We start from the raw sequence: 15,874 nt of genomic DNA, 5'->3' as shown, positions 1-15,874 counted from the left end.
CATCTGCGATCTAAACCTTTATGTTTTCCTTTTTATTATTGGTCTGGATGTACATTATTGTATAAGCGTAAATAAATGTGAACTGAAAATGTTATTCTGATGTAACATTTGCATCAATTATTATGTCATTAAATTACGTATTCCAAGATTTCTGTGTTTTTTTGTCATTTTGGAGCGGTTTCGAACCTACCCCAAGAATACATATGTTATCAGAAATAATAGTAAACCTTTATATTTTCACTTGAAATTGTCAGAGATGCAACATTGATAACTGCTTGTAACATGTATAAGCTTACAACAGAAATTTCTCAGTTATTTTTTGGTTTACAAAAGTGGACGTAAATGACAATTAAAATCGTCATGTCGGCCATCTTTGGTCACAGAAGTACAAGGCTACTACGACTTTATTTTGCTTCATTTGGATAATGTAGTGATGTTTTTTCAATAAGAGCAACATATTTAATGAAACTATGACCATAAAGAGAAAAAAACATTTAATTTTGTTTTTGGTCTGCGGTACCTAACAGCATACATGTTTTGATAAAACACTGAAAAGTTTTATGTTGGAAAGTTTTTGCTGTAACTAATATCACTAAACATTTCACTTGCTGAAATAGGTTACATAGTTAACAATATTTACTGCTGATGCATATTACAGTTTTTGACACACGTACAGTGATCTTTGCTAAGAGGGGGCAAGTTTAATACTCTTTTGAAGTGTAGAAATACTAATAAAAAGATAGCTATTTGAATAACAACTGTCTGTTTATAAATATTGATATGCATTAGAACGGAATGCTTATGCTCACCAAAATTGGTCTCCCCATGATATATCTGCATCACTGAAATAAAGTCTTGTGTTACTTTAAATGAATGGGTGAATAATGCTTTCATAATGCTTTACCTCTTCTTGAGGTTTTATGATTTACCCATCATTCTATTTATTTGGCTTATCACTTATTTTCAGCATACAATACTTGGAAGATTACGCTTATCTTGTGCTGATTTGCTAGAATCCAAAGGTAAATAAAATACAAAACCCTTCATTATTCAATGGCAATGTATTATAATTGTAATGCATATTTAATATATTAGCCAGCAGTGTTTCTGCCAGAAAGAAAGTTTTGGGTATGGCGCTATGTAATTGAATGCAGCCACAGTCAACGGGGTATGGGGGGCCCTCCGCCAGAAAGAAAATGGGTTGAATTTAGGGTTAGGGTTAAGAAAATCATAATGATAAGAGTAATTAATTTTGTTAAAAGGTTAACATAAAAAACAAAATCTACAACAAAAGAATTAGGTATGGCACCTTACCCATTTTACCCTCTGGCAGAAACCCTGGTCAGACATGCATATGTCACAGAACCTTGTGTAAATAGCTACTACATTGATAAATTAGAATCAGGTGGCACCAACGATTTGTTTTTATTTTGTTTGGTCAATGGTAAAATTCTACTTGAGTTAGGATTACTGGTAGATCCAGTTTACCAAGTGTGTGAACATTCCAGGTATCTCCAGGTCATTCTAGAGGTCATCTCCAAGGTCGTTGACTGATTGTACATTAATATTATCTTACCCAATCTAATAAAAGGCTAACAAACTTATGGCCAATTGTTCCTTCTAATATAAAAAACCTCAAATAATTATATGCTAGTTACTTCTAAAATGATTGTTTTGTTTAATTTAGACTTTTTATTAAATTGTTTGTATGAAATACATGTACTAGTATACAAAAATGATCTGAGAAATGTGATATATGTAAATACAGTAAACTACTCTTATAACAAACCTGAAGGGACCATGATAGTTAGTTATAGCAGTAGTTCTATGTACACATTTGCATAAGTTGGTTATTAATGTATAGGGAGATGAAACAGGACTTTACGATCAATTCGTTCTATGCAGTAGTTCATTCGAAGCATGTTCGTTGTAAGTGTACTTAACTGTATATACACATGTATAATCAAATGGATTATCCTTGCCAAAAGCCCCTTTTGAGAAAGAAACATTTCTTCCACCTCTCCAAATGGCACACAAGACATATTTGTATGTATTTTTATACATTAACTTCAACAGCATACTGTTTATCTGTGTCAGTCTTTGAGTTTGTGTGTATGTGTGTGGCGGGGACAATGACCAGTGGTAAAGTTAAAGTTGCGCAGTCGGTCTGTGATCGATCCCCATCGGTAGGCCCATTGGGCTATTTCTAGTTCCAGCCAGTGCACCACAACTGGTATATTAAAGACTGTGGTATGTGCTATCCTATCTGTCGGATAGTACATATAAAAGATCCCTTGCTACTAATAGAAAAATGAAGCGGGTTTTCTCTCTAAAACTATATGTCAAAATTATCAAATGTTTCACATTTAATAGCTGATGATTAATAAATCAATGTGCTCTAGTGGTGTCATTAAACAGAACAAATATTTTGCATGTATGTGTGTGTGTATGCACTTTTGTCATATATCTATGTCTGTTTATTTGGGGTTTTCTTTCTTTCTTTTATAGATTGATCGATTGATTGATTGATATTTGTATTTATTTATTCTGTTTAAAACATTAATTTACATCTTCTAAGTACAGTCGAACTTGCATTTATGAACAGGTGGCTTTGAAGTACATGATCCTTTAGACAGATGGTTTATATCTTTATATAGAGTATCCATTACAGACAGGCGATTGTTATACATGGTGGTCTGTATAGCAGGTTCAACTGTGTAATTATCTTTTCTTTTTATTAATTAAAAATAGTATTTTTTATTTTATATTTGAATTAATTAAAAATGTTTTATTTCCTTGTTATTCAGCAACAAGTGTAAATGAAGGACAAAAACAAGTTCACAATCACAGACTGATAATATAGCTAATTTTACATGGGTGCAGTATACTAATTTAGACAGAGTTATGCTATCGAGCATTCTTTTTGCCTCATTAGTTTGCCAGTTAATGGAGACACACACCTAAGTTTTTGTGCAGATCACTTCAAGTCAGTTTGACCAGATTGGCACCACCCATTGTAAAACTATTTAAAGATGCAATCAGTCTGTGGGTCCAGTTACATCTTATAGACGAGGCTCCGTAGGGTTTTGTATTGGCTGTGTAGCTTCCTGAGGGTCTACTGGGTGGTCATTGTTTGTTAAACGTTTGTTTTATTTAAAGGGACATTCCTGAGTTTGTTGCATTGTAAGATGTTTCCGACTAATAACATATTTCTACGATTAAACTTACTTATTAAATATATTTTCATGTTTAGAATAACAGTGTCTGTATATTCAACGTGTTTTTGGTCGTCTTAATATTTGTAAGTAGTCGAAACTGGATTCTGTCTTCAAATAATTTCATACAATATGAATAAACTTATTTTAGGAAATAAAATGAAATTTAACCTAGTACAAATATTAGAACGATCAGAAACATGTTGAATATACAGACACTGTTATTCTAAACAAGAAAATGTATTTAATATGTAAGTTTAATCGTAGAAATATTTTATTAATCGATAACATCTTAAAAACTGCAGCAAACTCAGGAATGTCTCTTTAACAACACTACTAGAACACATTGATTATTTAATCATTGGCTATTGGATGTCAAACATTTGGTTATTCTGTCATGTACAGTCAGTGTGCGTGTGTGTGTGTGTGTGTGCATGCGTGCGTGTGTGCGTGTGTGTGCATGCTTGTGTGTGTGTGAGATTTTGTGACACCACTAGAACACATTGATTATTTAATCATCGGCTATTGGATAACAAACATTTGGTTATTCTGTCATGTACAGTCAGTGTGTGTGTGCGTGTGTGTGTGTGTGCATGTGTGCGTGTGTGTGCATGCTTGTGTGTGTGTGAGATTTTGTGACACCACTAGAACACATTGATTATTTAATCATCGGCTATTGGATAACAAACATTTGGTTATTCTGTCATGTAGTTTTCGATGGAAACCTGCTACATTTTTCCTATAGCAGCAAGGGATCCTTTATATGCACTTTCACACAGACAGGAAAGCGCATACCATGGCCTTCAATATAGCATGTGCAGGGTTGAAAATTAACATGAAAACCATGGTTGCCAGCAAGGCCTGCAGTTGAAGAAAAATCTTACTGATCCTTCTCAAATTCAACTAGCCCTCCAATTATCACATTGAAATTCAACAGCACAAAATCAAATCAGAATTAGAACATTTGTTCTTTGTTGAATAATAACCATGTGCTCACCGAATATAGTCTGTTTGCTTCAAAAGGAAACCGATGAATTGGCATGTAACTTCATAATGAATAAAGTTAAAATTCATATAAAAACTGGTTCTTAAGTTTTAAACCCATACCAACTCAAATAACATGTTTTGAAAACAGAAATCGAGTATAAATATAAATGTTTCTTTACAAATTATCATTAAATTATACAGATTAAATCTTGTTTTTAATACAGAGGTGAAGACAAAATGCTAGAACAACCAAGGTATGCAGCTTGACTTGCATTTTCTCTAATGTAAAAATAAAATAAAATAATGCAGTACAAAGAGAATAAAGGTATAATGCGCAGTTGTAGTACGGTATATAAAACTATCTGGGGTGGCTGTCCTCTTTGTAGGGATGAAATGAACTTTGTGGCGATGCAAGAGAGGATGTAATCTCCAGTAAAGGATTTCCTTGAAAGTGGCTGTCCTCCTACAGACGAACGACTCACACGTGTGTGTTTAATTTGGATATTGTAAATACTGCTAATAAAATAAATATTGAAAGAAAATATAATCTGTAAAAACAAGAACACCCCCCCCCCCCACCCCCCACCCCCAGCATTTTACCAAAATATACTATGTACTTAGTTATATTACAAAGCTAAAATAACGTACAGGTACTTATTGTTTATTATAGTAATATGTGGACGGTTATGTCATCATGTAAGTGTTGGTGTCACTTTAGATCTGATCATTCCTTTTTACCATAACATTGAATAACAATTATGGTGTATCCAGTCCATTCCAATAAGCTGACAATTTCCAGATTAAAAAAAATACATGCAATGTCTTTGGTACATTTTGGGGGCAAAATATAGCCCAGTGGTAAAGCGCTCGCTTGATGTGTGGTCGGTTTGGGATCCATCCCCATCAGTGGGCCCATTGGGCTATTTCTCGCTCCAGCCAGTGCACCACGACTGGTACATCAAAGGCTGTGGTATGTGCTATCCTGTTTATGGGGTGGTGCATATAAAGATCCCATCCTGCTAATCGAAAAAAGTAACCCATGAAGTGGTGACAGTATGTTTTCTCCCTCAATATCTGTGTGGTCCTTAACCATATGTCCGACGCCATATAACCGTAAATAAAATGTGTTGAGTGCATTAAATAAACCATTTTCTTCCTTCAATGCGTTTTGACACCAGGCACAAAGCCACAGGAGCTGTCAAAATATAGAAAATGTTATTTGTCTTCTGCTGCCAAATATGTAGTTTGCGCCAATACAGATGCGGTGTGTTTTGTCATATTCAATTCAGTTTCAGTGTCATTCTTTTTCAACTCACCAGACACTAAAATGGATGTTCGCCCAACGGACTACCTTTGTAAAATTCTTAGTCACCCTTAGTTAATAAAGACCAGGCGACTGCTAATTTTCAACCCTGCATGTGTGGGACCCTGGTTGAGCCAGGATGAAACCAAATCAGAGAATGTGTCCACCAAGAGATATTACTCATGTGTGGGACCCTGGTTGAGCCAGGATGAAACCAAATCAGAGAATGTGTCCACCAAGAGGTATTACTCATGGGTGGGACCCTGGTTGAGCCAGGATGAAACCAAATCAGAGAATGTGTCCACCAAGAGGTATTACTCATGGGTGGGACCCTGGTTGAGCCAGGATGAAACCAAATCAGAGAATGTGTCCACCAAGAGGTATTACTCATGGGTGGGACCCTGGTTGAGCCAGGATGAAACCAAATCAGAGAATGTGTCCACCAAGAGGTATCACTCATGGGTGGGCCTGCATGTAGCTCAGTGGTAAAATACTCACCCTGAGTGCGAGAGGATTGGTCACCCTTGATGGATCTGGCGAGGTTTTCCCCATCAATTAAAAAGTACATAGTATGTACTGCCCTGCCTGTGGATGAAGTGAATGTAAAATATTCCTTGCTGCTAATCAGTAGGAATGGCCTGTGTGGTGGCAGTGGGTTTCTTCTCTAAGTATCTAATGCAAGTGTTACGGTAACCAAATGTTACACCAGATAGATGTACTTTAAAATGAGCTGGTATGTCTTTAAGCAATACTAGTACTCCTTTCTTTTTCTTTGAATGGTCCTTTTCTAAAATTGAGGTGGGATTTAGCTAGTTGAGTGCTCGTTTGAGGTGCTCACATCGCAGGATCAAACCACTTTGGTGGATCCATTCAACTGATTGGGTTTTTTCTCGCTCCAGCCATTGCACCACAAAGGCCGTAGTATGTGCTTTCCTGTCTGTGGGAAAGTGCATATAAAAGATCCCTTGTTGCATTAGGGAAAATGTAGCAGGTTTTCTCTGATGACTAGGTGTCAGAATTACTAATTGCTAATAGCCAATGATTAATCAATCAATGTGCACCAGTGGTGTCGTTAAACAAAACAAACTTTAACTTTTTTCAAAACTTTTACAACCATTGTTAGTATCGACCAATTATAGTGACCATTTAAAACAAAGTGATAAACTGTTACTAGCAAGATATTGGTTGTCACCTGACCTGTCTGACTCAGCTTGTTAGTCCCCATCTTTCTCTCTGTCTGTCCATCTGTCCCACATGATATAGTTTTTTGGACCTTTTTTTTTTTTTGAATACCTCAAAATATTGAGCTGACATTTTGTGTTTAGCTTTAACATATACTATTATGGATCAAGTGTAGCTTTCATTGCAATTTACCCATTTTTGACTGAGTTATGCCCCTTGAACTTAAAAAATATGAAATCTGTTGGGCCCGGTAGGGGACATGCATTGCTTTAGTAGTATTCTCAGAATGCTTGTTTCATTAGATATTCAATTGCATGTTTCTTACATCATGAACTGCAATCAAAATAAAGTTTTGTCTTTTGGTAAATATAACAAAATATTATATAGTTTATTTCAAATTTTGATTTTAAAAACTATCGTTGGACGTGATGACTATAACATTGTACAAATATAAAGTTGTGATTTTTTTTTTTATGTCATACTGCATAAAGCTTGCTTGTTTAAATTGAGTTTATCAAAAGTTAGGAATAAAGATAATGTCTCGACTCTTCTTGCTGAATTGCAGGTTAAAAACAATAACAGCTTAATGTCATAGGTTATTGGCTTTATCGTGTTCTGAACAAATAGGGAATTCCTCTCAGTTTCCTATTCTTACCTTCACAGGATAATGCCAATAATGTGTGCCATTAACCTGTTATTCTCTATGAATAGTTTATGAGAAAAAGAAAGGAATGTTTAAAGATAATCCATAACATTGGGTATCAGAAGTTATTTGGTGTCAGACATGATGCAGAGTGTGAGAGAAGAACCCATTTATGCAATGAATTCTACTCATTTTTAGTCCCCTGCTGGTCCAACTCGAGGGGACTATACTAGGGGTCATATCCGGCCTTCTGTCTGAATATCTGTCTGTGCCTCAAGATATTAGATATTGAGCTGAAACTTTGTGTATATGTTTATCATTTCTGGTAAAGATCAAGGTAACTTTCATGGTGATTTACCAATTTTCGACAGTTATGGCCATTGAACTTAGGAGATATGGAAATTTATTAGAACTGGTAGGGAACATCTATTACTTTAGCAGTACACTCAGAATGCTTGTTTTTATCAGCAATAATGACTTTCAGTTGTACTTTCTAGCAGACACAACAACTCTTACCATGAAATGTGCCTGAGAAATGTATTTGATTATGTTCATGATGTCATAACACTAGTACTTCGTTTTAGGACTGGAAGTTCGAGACAAGTCAAGGTTTGATTTTCTGTGGGTTCATGAATTCCCTCTGTTTCTACCTCGAGAGGATGGAGCGGGTATGTTTAATAAAGTGCAACTGTGCAGTGTAATCATATCTTGCTACACTTTCCGCAACCTCTCAAAAAATTTAATATACGGTACATATTTATAGGATATTGAACAAGCTTCCATGTCATATGATGTTTATGTCCCAAGTGAAATAATTTTAAATCGTCACAAGCTTTAGCGAGTGACAATGAAAATTATGTCAAGAGGGACATAAACATGATACAAAAAGGTCTTAATTTATATCACTCAACTCGTTTGGTAGATGTTCCTGTAACTTCTGTAATGTTGTAGTACGCCAATCGAAGTGCTACGTCCCACTTGGCGTTCTAGTGGGACGTATCACTTTGATGTGTACCAAGATATTTTGAACCATATGGGTAATAATTAATATTTTATTCTTTAAAAAATATATATATTTAATACAGTGGGACCCTGTTTATCCAGACTCCAGTTATTTGGAAACCCCACTTAACAGACATATGATAAAATGAAACTGCTACTCTGTAAATGTATTCAGTTTTCTTGACCACTGGACAGGGTTATCCAGCTTTTGCACGGTGTAAGGAAAATCTGTCTGACCCGAGGGCTAGATAAATCTGTACGACCCGAGGGCTAGACAATTTCTACACACGCGTGACGTCATAACTCATGTTTTACGACGATTGACGGCATAACTCATGGTTTTCAAAATTCTGTTTGCCATTTCACGTTGTATCATTGTTTTAAAAATATTTAAACAAATTAATATTTTCAACTTTATATTTATTGGTAAGTTGAACATTACATATTTATGTCGTTGCATAAGGTGGACTATATTTTTCTGCGTAGGATTAAATGAGTTGGCAGGTGAAATGTATATGAATGGTTCTACAATAAACAGACCGTAGCTTACAAAATTAATGTTTTGTTACTGTAATTAAATGGGCAAGAAAAAGAATCAATCAGCATTGTGAGGTATAGATAAGGCAATTCCAACCCTTGGGACAAAATGTTTTTGTCCCTCGGGTTGGAATAGCCTTATCTATACCTCACAATGCTGATAGAGTCTATTAATCCGGATATTTAGCTTCCGGATTCGAACCGTCATTATCAAAAACAGTGTGTTAAAAATAGAGGCATTTTGCTTCATTTAACTGGTCACTGCTAAAACAACAAATCTTTTGATATAAATAGACAAGTACCAGGTAGCTTGCTGTGTGTGCACTTACCATGGCCTACCAACTAGTTCCAAGACCAGTCAAGCAGACTACACAAGCCTTTGTGTGATCAGCCAACACAGTATTACTGAATATTTTGTAAAACATTAATATTTGTATTCTGACTCTTTAAAAAACAAAATTTAAAATGTTTATAGTTTTGGTTACTGTTTTTAATTTTGTCCAAGGGTGACTATTCTTACTGTGATGGTCAGTTTTGAGAAACAACATACTGTCCAGATAAATTGTGTCCCACTATATTTTGTTACTGTAAATTGTTACATTTATTTTATTATTATAATTTTAAATACATTTTCCTTTAAATAACATTTATTCCATTATTACTTTACGTATTGTTATTATTAGGTTTAAATGTACAGATCAATCATCATATTATGTACTTGCATTCCCACTGACATGAATCCTGATCCATTTTAGAGATTACCAGTAATATCTTGGTGTTTGTTCCAGATGGTTTGGAGTCAGCCCACCACCCATTCACTGCACCCCACCCTGATGATGTGGATGTCATCTACACCCACCCAGAAATGGTATCCTAATATTTAGTTTAAATACTGCTGTTACTCTACTCCTTTTGAAACCATATTCTCCATATTATGTAGTTACTATATAAAACAATTCACTATAAAACCATAATCTGTTTTCGGTACAGTATATATTGTATCTATCAACATGTAATGGATGTTTAAATAAACATTTAAGGCCCTCGGCTGTAATTATTAATTATTATATCTTACCTTGATGTTAAAGTCTTAAGATGTTATTAAAGACTTGAGTCGAGACTTTTATAAGCACTGTATGGGCCAGTGGTTTGACATGTGTTGATGTGTTTTTAAGATCTAGCTCAGTCGGTAGAGGAGCTTGCCCGAATTCTAAAATTGTTTACATGAGAGGCACCATAATTATTTTATATCTGGTGGATCTGTTATAATTTTATTTCCATATATACTTGGTTTAAATAAAATGTTATCATATATGTTTAAATAAAATGTTATCATGTAGGTGATAGGTATACAACAAAAACACAAAACACACAACCCCACCATATGATTAATTGTGGAACAACCGTTACAATGATTGCTGGGTGTTTTCTCTGTCACAATGATAACAAGTACCGGGATAATTAAGATCATGTATTTATCAGAACTAAAAACCATCTTGATGAATGAAAATGTTTATTTGAAACTTGTTAATTATAGGTAATTATTTTTGTTACTACACAGGTCAGAAGTCAGCATTATAGGTAATTATTTTTGTTACTACACAGGTCAGAAGTCAGCATTATGATCTTGTTTTGAATGGAAATGAAATTGGAGGAGGCTCAATCCGGATTCACAACTCGGATCTTCAAAGATATGTCATAGAAAACATTTTAAAGGTATTTTAATCAATTCAGTTGTGTCAAAATATAGAAAAAAACTGAGTTTGAAAATAATTAAAATGTAATATATTCATATAGAGTTTGCCCGACTGATAGTTAACAAATAATTTAAATTGATAAGGCAGATGATAAAAAAACTTCTTTTTTTACTGTGATAAGTATTGCTATTTTTTAGTTATTTAAAAAAAGAAAGAAAACAAAAGTATGCTGCAAGTAGAAAAGGTTACGATAATACAAGTACCCAATATAAGTGAAAACAGATGTAAACATTCACTACTACACTGTCTCACAAACCATATTTGACAATACACAATATCGGATCATATCACGGTGACAGTTTGTTTGACCATAACTCAGCTTGGGAAGATGTGTCTGTAACTTAATGCAATTAGAAATACCATTGGTGAATTATGCTGGAAATTACTGTGGCTGGAGTTTGTCAAATGGATTACAGAGTATGGTAGCCTGTATATTAAAATCCAGTGGAAATATGGCTGAAATCAATTGAGGATAGGTGTGAAACATAAATTCATTGGTTAAAAAGAATGAGCGTTTCATTCATGTGAATCTGATTTTGCATAACCTATATTTTGTTAGCACGGAATTCGGAGCACCATTTACTTTAATATAATGGGTTATGCAAAAAGAAAATGGGTTACTTGGATTTATTTCTGCATAATCGATAAATGGGTCACACAGATTTTCAGTTATCAGAGGCATGAACTACTAACAGAAAACTGAAATATTTCCGAGTGTTTTTTGTTTTGTTTTAAATAGGTATAATTACAAACTTCCAGCCGTGATATGATTTATTCTATTCTGATTGAATAACATCACTAAAAAACTGAATGTTGTTCTTCGATAAACCTCAAAAAATGTCATTACTTCAAAAGAGACATCATTAAGTAAAACATGTCATGGAATTACTTTAGAAACCGATTTTTAACAAAATAAGTTCTGTCGTTTGTAGTTATAACAAATGCTTGTCATGAATTTATTGATGTATGTATACCAGTCACAAATTTAGTATAAAATCGCATTTGTGATTGTTATACATGTGTACATCTATAAATTCACACAAAAAATGACAAAACAATTCTTATATATATATATACTGGACAAAACAATTTAGGGATCATGGAAGAGATGGCAGATATGTCATTGGTGTTCAGTGTTGTTCACAGATGGGTCTTGGTTCTGTCTGGATGATCAAGATGGCAGAAGACGAGGAGTGGGGACAGCCAGGCCAGCGATATGCTCAGTGTGCAGTGGTGGAGCATGATCGCTTTGGAAGGGGCTCATTAATGGTTCGGGGTGGGATATCTTTAGAAGGCCATACTAAGTTGACAAGTCATTAGAAATGGAGTCCTCAACACAATCCAGTACAGAGATGAAATAGTGCACAATGTTTTGAGATTGTTCACAGGTGCTATTGGACCCAATTATGCTCGTGGTTTAAATGTGTATCTTTAAAGAGACCCCATTAGCAGAATGGACTGGCCTTGAGTATTGTTGTTGTACACATATAGAATACTAAACGAGCTTGCCTGTCATACCATTTTTATGAAATGAGTGAACAGTTTTGGTATCTGACGAGCGAAAGCGAGTGAGATACCAACACTGTTCACGAGTTTCATAAAAAATGGTATGACAGGCAAGTTAGTTCAGTTTTTATTTATTACAAACCAACTAGAAACAAACTGCAACGCAGAAGTAAGCAGATGTCAAGACCTACTACATGTTATTTGTCTACGAACTGGGTCAGCAAGTGATCTATGTCATGCCGATATTACACTAGTTAGATATTGAGTGATTGTTAGGACATGAGCAATATCTTACACTGGTGTTTAATAAATGAAAATATTTTTTGATCTGTAACTTTTTTGTTCAGGATATTAAAGAAATCTTGTTTCTTTAACAGGAAAATGCAGAAGAACTGGAACATCTTCTGGAAGCTTTGGACTCCGGTTGTCCACCTCATGGTGGGATTGCACTTGGTATGGGACTTTTATATTGTTGGGGACGGGACGTAGCCCAGTGATAAAGCACTCGCTTGATGCATGGTCGGTCTGGGATTGACTCCCGTCGGTGTGCCCATTGGGCTATTTCTTGTTCCAGCCAGTGCACCACAACTGTGGTATGTGCTATCCTGTCTTTGGGATGGTGCATATAAAGAGTCCCTTCCTGCTAATGGAAAATTGTATCTGGTTTCCTCTCTAAGACTATTTGTCAAAATTACCAAATGTTTGACATCTAATAGCTGATGAATAATAAATCAATGTGCTTTAGTATACTGTTAAACAACACTCCATAAACATTAATTCTGCTATGATTATGATCCAATTTTAATTTTAAAAACTGACATTAATTGAACATTTTTACTTTTTAAGAGCCAACAAAGTTGTTCTGATTTAAAAAAAAATAAAGTTTATTTTTATTTCTGTACATAAATATAAAATTTTATCTCCATTTATCTCAGAAATGGGCAATGCCAAGTTTGCTTAGTTGATAAAACAGAAACACGAAACTAGGGTAAACTTTGGATTTACACAAAGATGTGTTTTTATGTTTTCAGGTCTGGATCGTTTCCTAGCAGTTATTTGTGGTAGCAACAGTATCCGTGATGTGATAGCCTTCCCCAAGTCGCATGATGGCAAAGATCCAATGAGCAAGGCCCCAGCAGACATTTCACAAGATGACATGGATCGATACCACATTTCTGTTACGAGATAAATTCATAGTGGATGCCTGCACCTTGAACTACAAAAAGAGGCAATACTTGGACTTTTCTTATAACAGTGAATTAACTGTAGATATTCAGTGACTCATAATTTTGCTCTGCAATAATGCAGAATTTAAGCCTTCCAGTTAAGGAAGAGCAGGTTTCAGTGGAGAGATACACTACCTAAACCCATCTCTAACTAACCACTAAAAATTAACCACTATTCTCCTGAACAGAGAACACAGACAGTGGAGGTGCACACCCAGAAACAGTATATTTGGGTGTAAGCATAAAAACAAATTGAAACAAATGGTGCAGTTTTTATATTAATATGCTGATGTTTGTAATAAAATATCACAAACATTAATTTAAAAAAACGTAATTTTTATTTATTAACAAGTTATCATATAGATTTTACAACTTGAGAAAGGAAGTTATCCAGGGTTAGCTATGGCATTCGCCAATTGCGAATTTTATTTTAATTTGGCCAAATAATTTTATGTAAATATTGTTACACAATAACTGGGTATCTATAAAAATTGGAAGTTTAAAAGAAGATTTGGCGAAATTTTCTGCTGATCCAGAGTTAGCCCAGGTTATCCCCCATACATCTATACAATGGTCAGAAATGTTATCTCTGTACAAGTCTTCTCATAAGAAATACCCAATAAGACACCATGCACATCTTCATACAACAAAATTCAATTGTTTCTGACAAAACAAAAATTCATCCTCCTGATACACATTTGAAGAAATCTGACAAAACAAAATCTCAGAATACATTTATTATAAACAAAACTTGTATTTTAATAAAGATAGATTATTTTTTATAAAAAAAATCTCTGCATACAAGATCAGGAAAGCTAATATTCATTAACATCAGTTCAGTCTGTACAATAAAGTTTAGCACTTTGGTAAATGAGTTTAAAAAAAAAAAAAAAATTCAAAGTGAAACCAGACACTGGATTTAATTGATGCATCATTTGTCAGTATAATCAACAGGGAGGAAATTTTCATACAAAATGAAATGCATAATTGTCATGTTATTGAATGTAACTTGTATTTTAAAATACAATGCAGCAGTATCAAATTGCTAAATATGTTTGCCGTAGTATAGCAATCCTGAGCACTTTCACCACCTAGCTATAAAAAAAACCTGAAACATTTTGATTAAAAGTCTGAACCACATTCTTAACAAGTAAGATAAATTACTCTTCTACCTTTAATTACCATTAGATTTCCCCCACATTTTGTCCAGACAGAAATCATGAAAAAAAACGACATTTGCAATGACAGAATATTTTACGTATTATCATTTTATGGTACACATATGCATTATCTTGTCTTTAATTATTTCTCAAAGTATATGTCAAGTTTCTACAAGTTGACTTGTTATTACCATACTGAATTTCCACACCAAACTAAAGTTTGAACTACATTGTTAATGACTACAATATATTACACTCCTACCTTTATTACTGGTACATTTTCTCCAGACACAAATCGTGAAAAAAACATTACAATGATACAGATTGCACATACTAGAATGTAACCATGTCACCTTTATCAACTTCACTGAAATCTCCTAGGACAAAACATGTAGGCTGCCATTTTGCTTTTTTTATATTTTTATGGAATACTCTCCTAGAGGGGTGGGAGGATGTGACGTACGTAATCTAACAACATCATGACATGTGTTGTGGTATAATGCAATGGTGATGACGTCATTAATTGCATCACATCCTTTTTGTCCTAGGCGATCTCGATGAACTCAATATAGGTGATATAGCTACATTCTAGTATGTGCAATCTGTGTCAATGTAATGGGGTTTTTTCATAATTTGTGTCTGGACAAAATGTGAGGGAAAAACCCCCAGTAATTAAAGGTAGGAGTGTAATTTATGATAGTTGTTAACAATATGGTTTGGACTTTAGTTTGGTGTGACACTGTTCTGTCAAAATGTCCTGATTATATTCGTCGGAAATTGCTTGAAGCAGGACAGGGACTAACTCTTGCACGAACACTTGAAATAGCAGATCAGTGTGAAAAGGTAGAAAGACAGATGGTATCACTTTCGTTAGAAAGGAGAAATACAGAGATGAGCTCAGGCAGTGTGCACAATATTAGCCGGAGAGACAAAGCTAAATTACATTCAAAAGGTCGAAAATGAAAAGTAAGAAGGCTACAAGTAGGGAATTGTGTTACAGATGTGGCAGAGCTGGACATTTTGGTCGTGACCTTACATGCCCAGCCCGTGGTAAAACTTCATGGGCATTCTCATTTCAGAGAAAGGCATTGGCCCAACTGAGAAAAGGGTAAAAGTGCTCAGGAATGCCAGAGAACAAAAAATTGCATCAGATGTGCGTAGTTTTCTTGGATTGGTGAATTACAGCAGTAGATTCATACCACAGTTTGCTATTCTGTCTGAACCATTACGAAGGTTGACTAAAAAGGGAGTTCCATTTCACTTTGGATCCACTGAGAAAGCAGCATTCAATAAAGTGGAAAACTGTCTTGTGAACGCAAGTATGCTTGTATATTTTGATAAAACTGCACTGATCAA

The 15,874-nt window shown here is 34.7% G+C and overlaps 1 protein-coding gene across 3 annotated transcripts in view; it reads left to right on the top strand.

The window, feature by feature from the left end:
* Nucleotides 1–13,677, top strand: part of LOC121384786 (aspartate--tRNA ligase, mitochondrial-like) — a 52,232-nt gene extending 38,555 nt beyond the window's left edge. For all 3 annotated transcript variants that reach the window (XM_041515365.1, XM_041515366.1, XM_041515367.1), the window contains 6 exons: nt 968–1,022; nt 7,915–7,998; nt 9,658–9,737; nt 10,475–10,585; nt 12,510–12,585; nt 13,164–13,677. In XM_041515365.1, coding sequence (XP_041371299.1) covers nt 968–1,022; nt 7,915–7,998; nt 9,658–9,737; nt 10,475–10,585; nt 12,510–12,585; nt 13,164–13,321 — 564 coding nt within the window. In that variant the 3' untranslated portion in view covers nt 13,322–13,677. The remainder of the gene's footprint in view (nt 1–967; nt 1,023–7,914; nt 7,999–9,657; nt 9,738–10,474; nt 10,586–12,509; nt 12,586–13,163) is intronic.
* Nucleotides 13,678–15,874: the final 2,197 nt, after the last annotated feature.

Source organism: Gigantopelta aegis, chromosome 10, assembly GCF_016097555.1.
Source record: "Gigantopelta aegis isolate Gae_Host chromosome 10, Gae_host_genome, whole genome shotgun sequence".
Taxonomy (NCBI): Eukaryota; Metazoa; Mollusca; class Gastropoda; order Neomphalida; family Peltospiridae; genus Gigantopelta; species Gigantopelta aegis.
The sequence above is the reverse complement of the archived record's forward strand: the minus strand, read 5'-3'. Positions and strand labels throughout refer to the sequence as shown.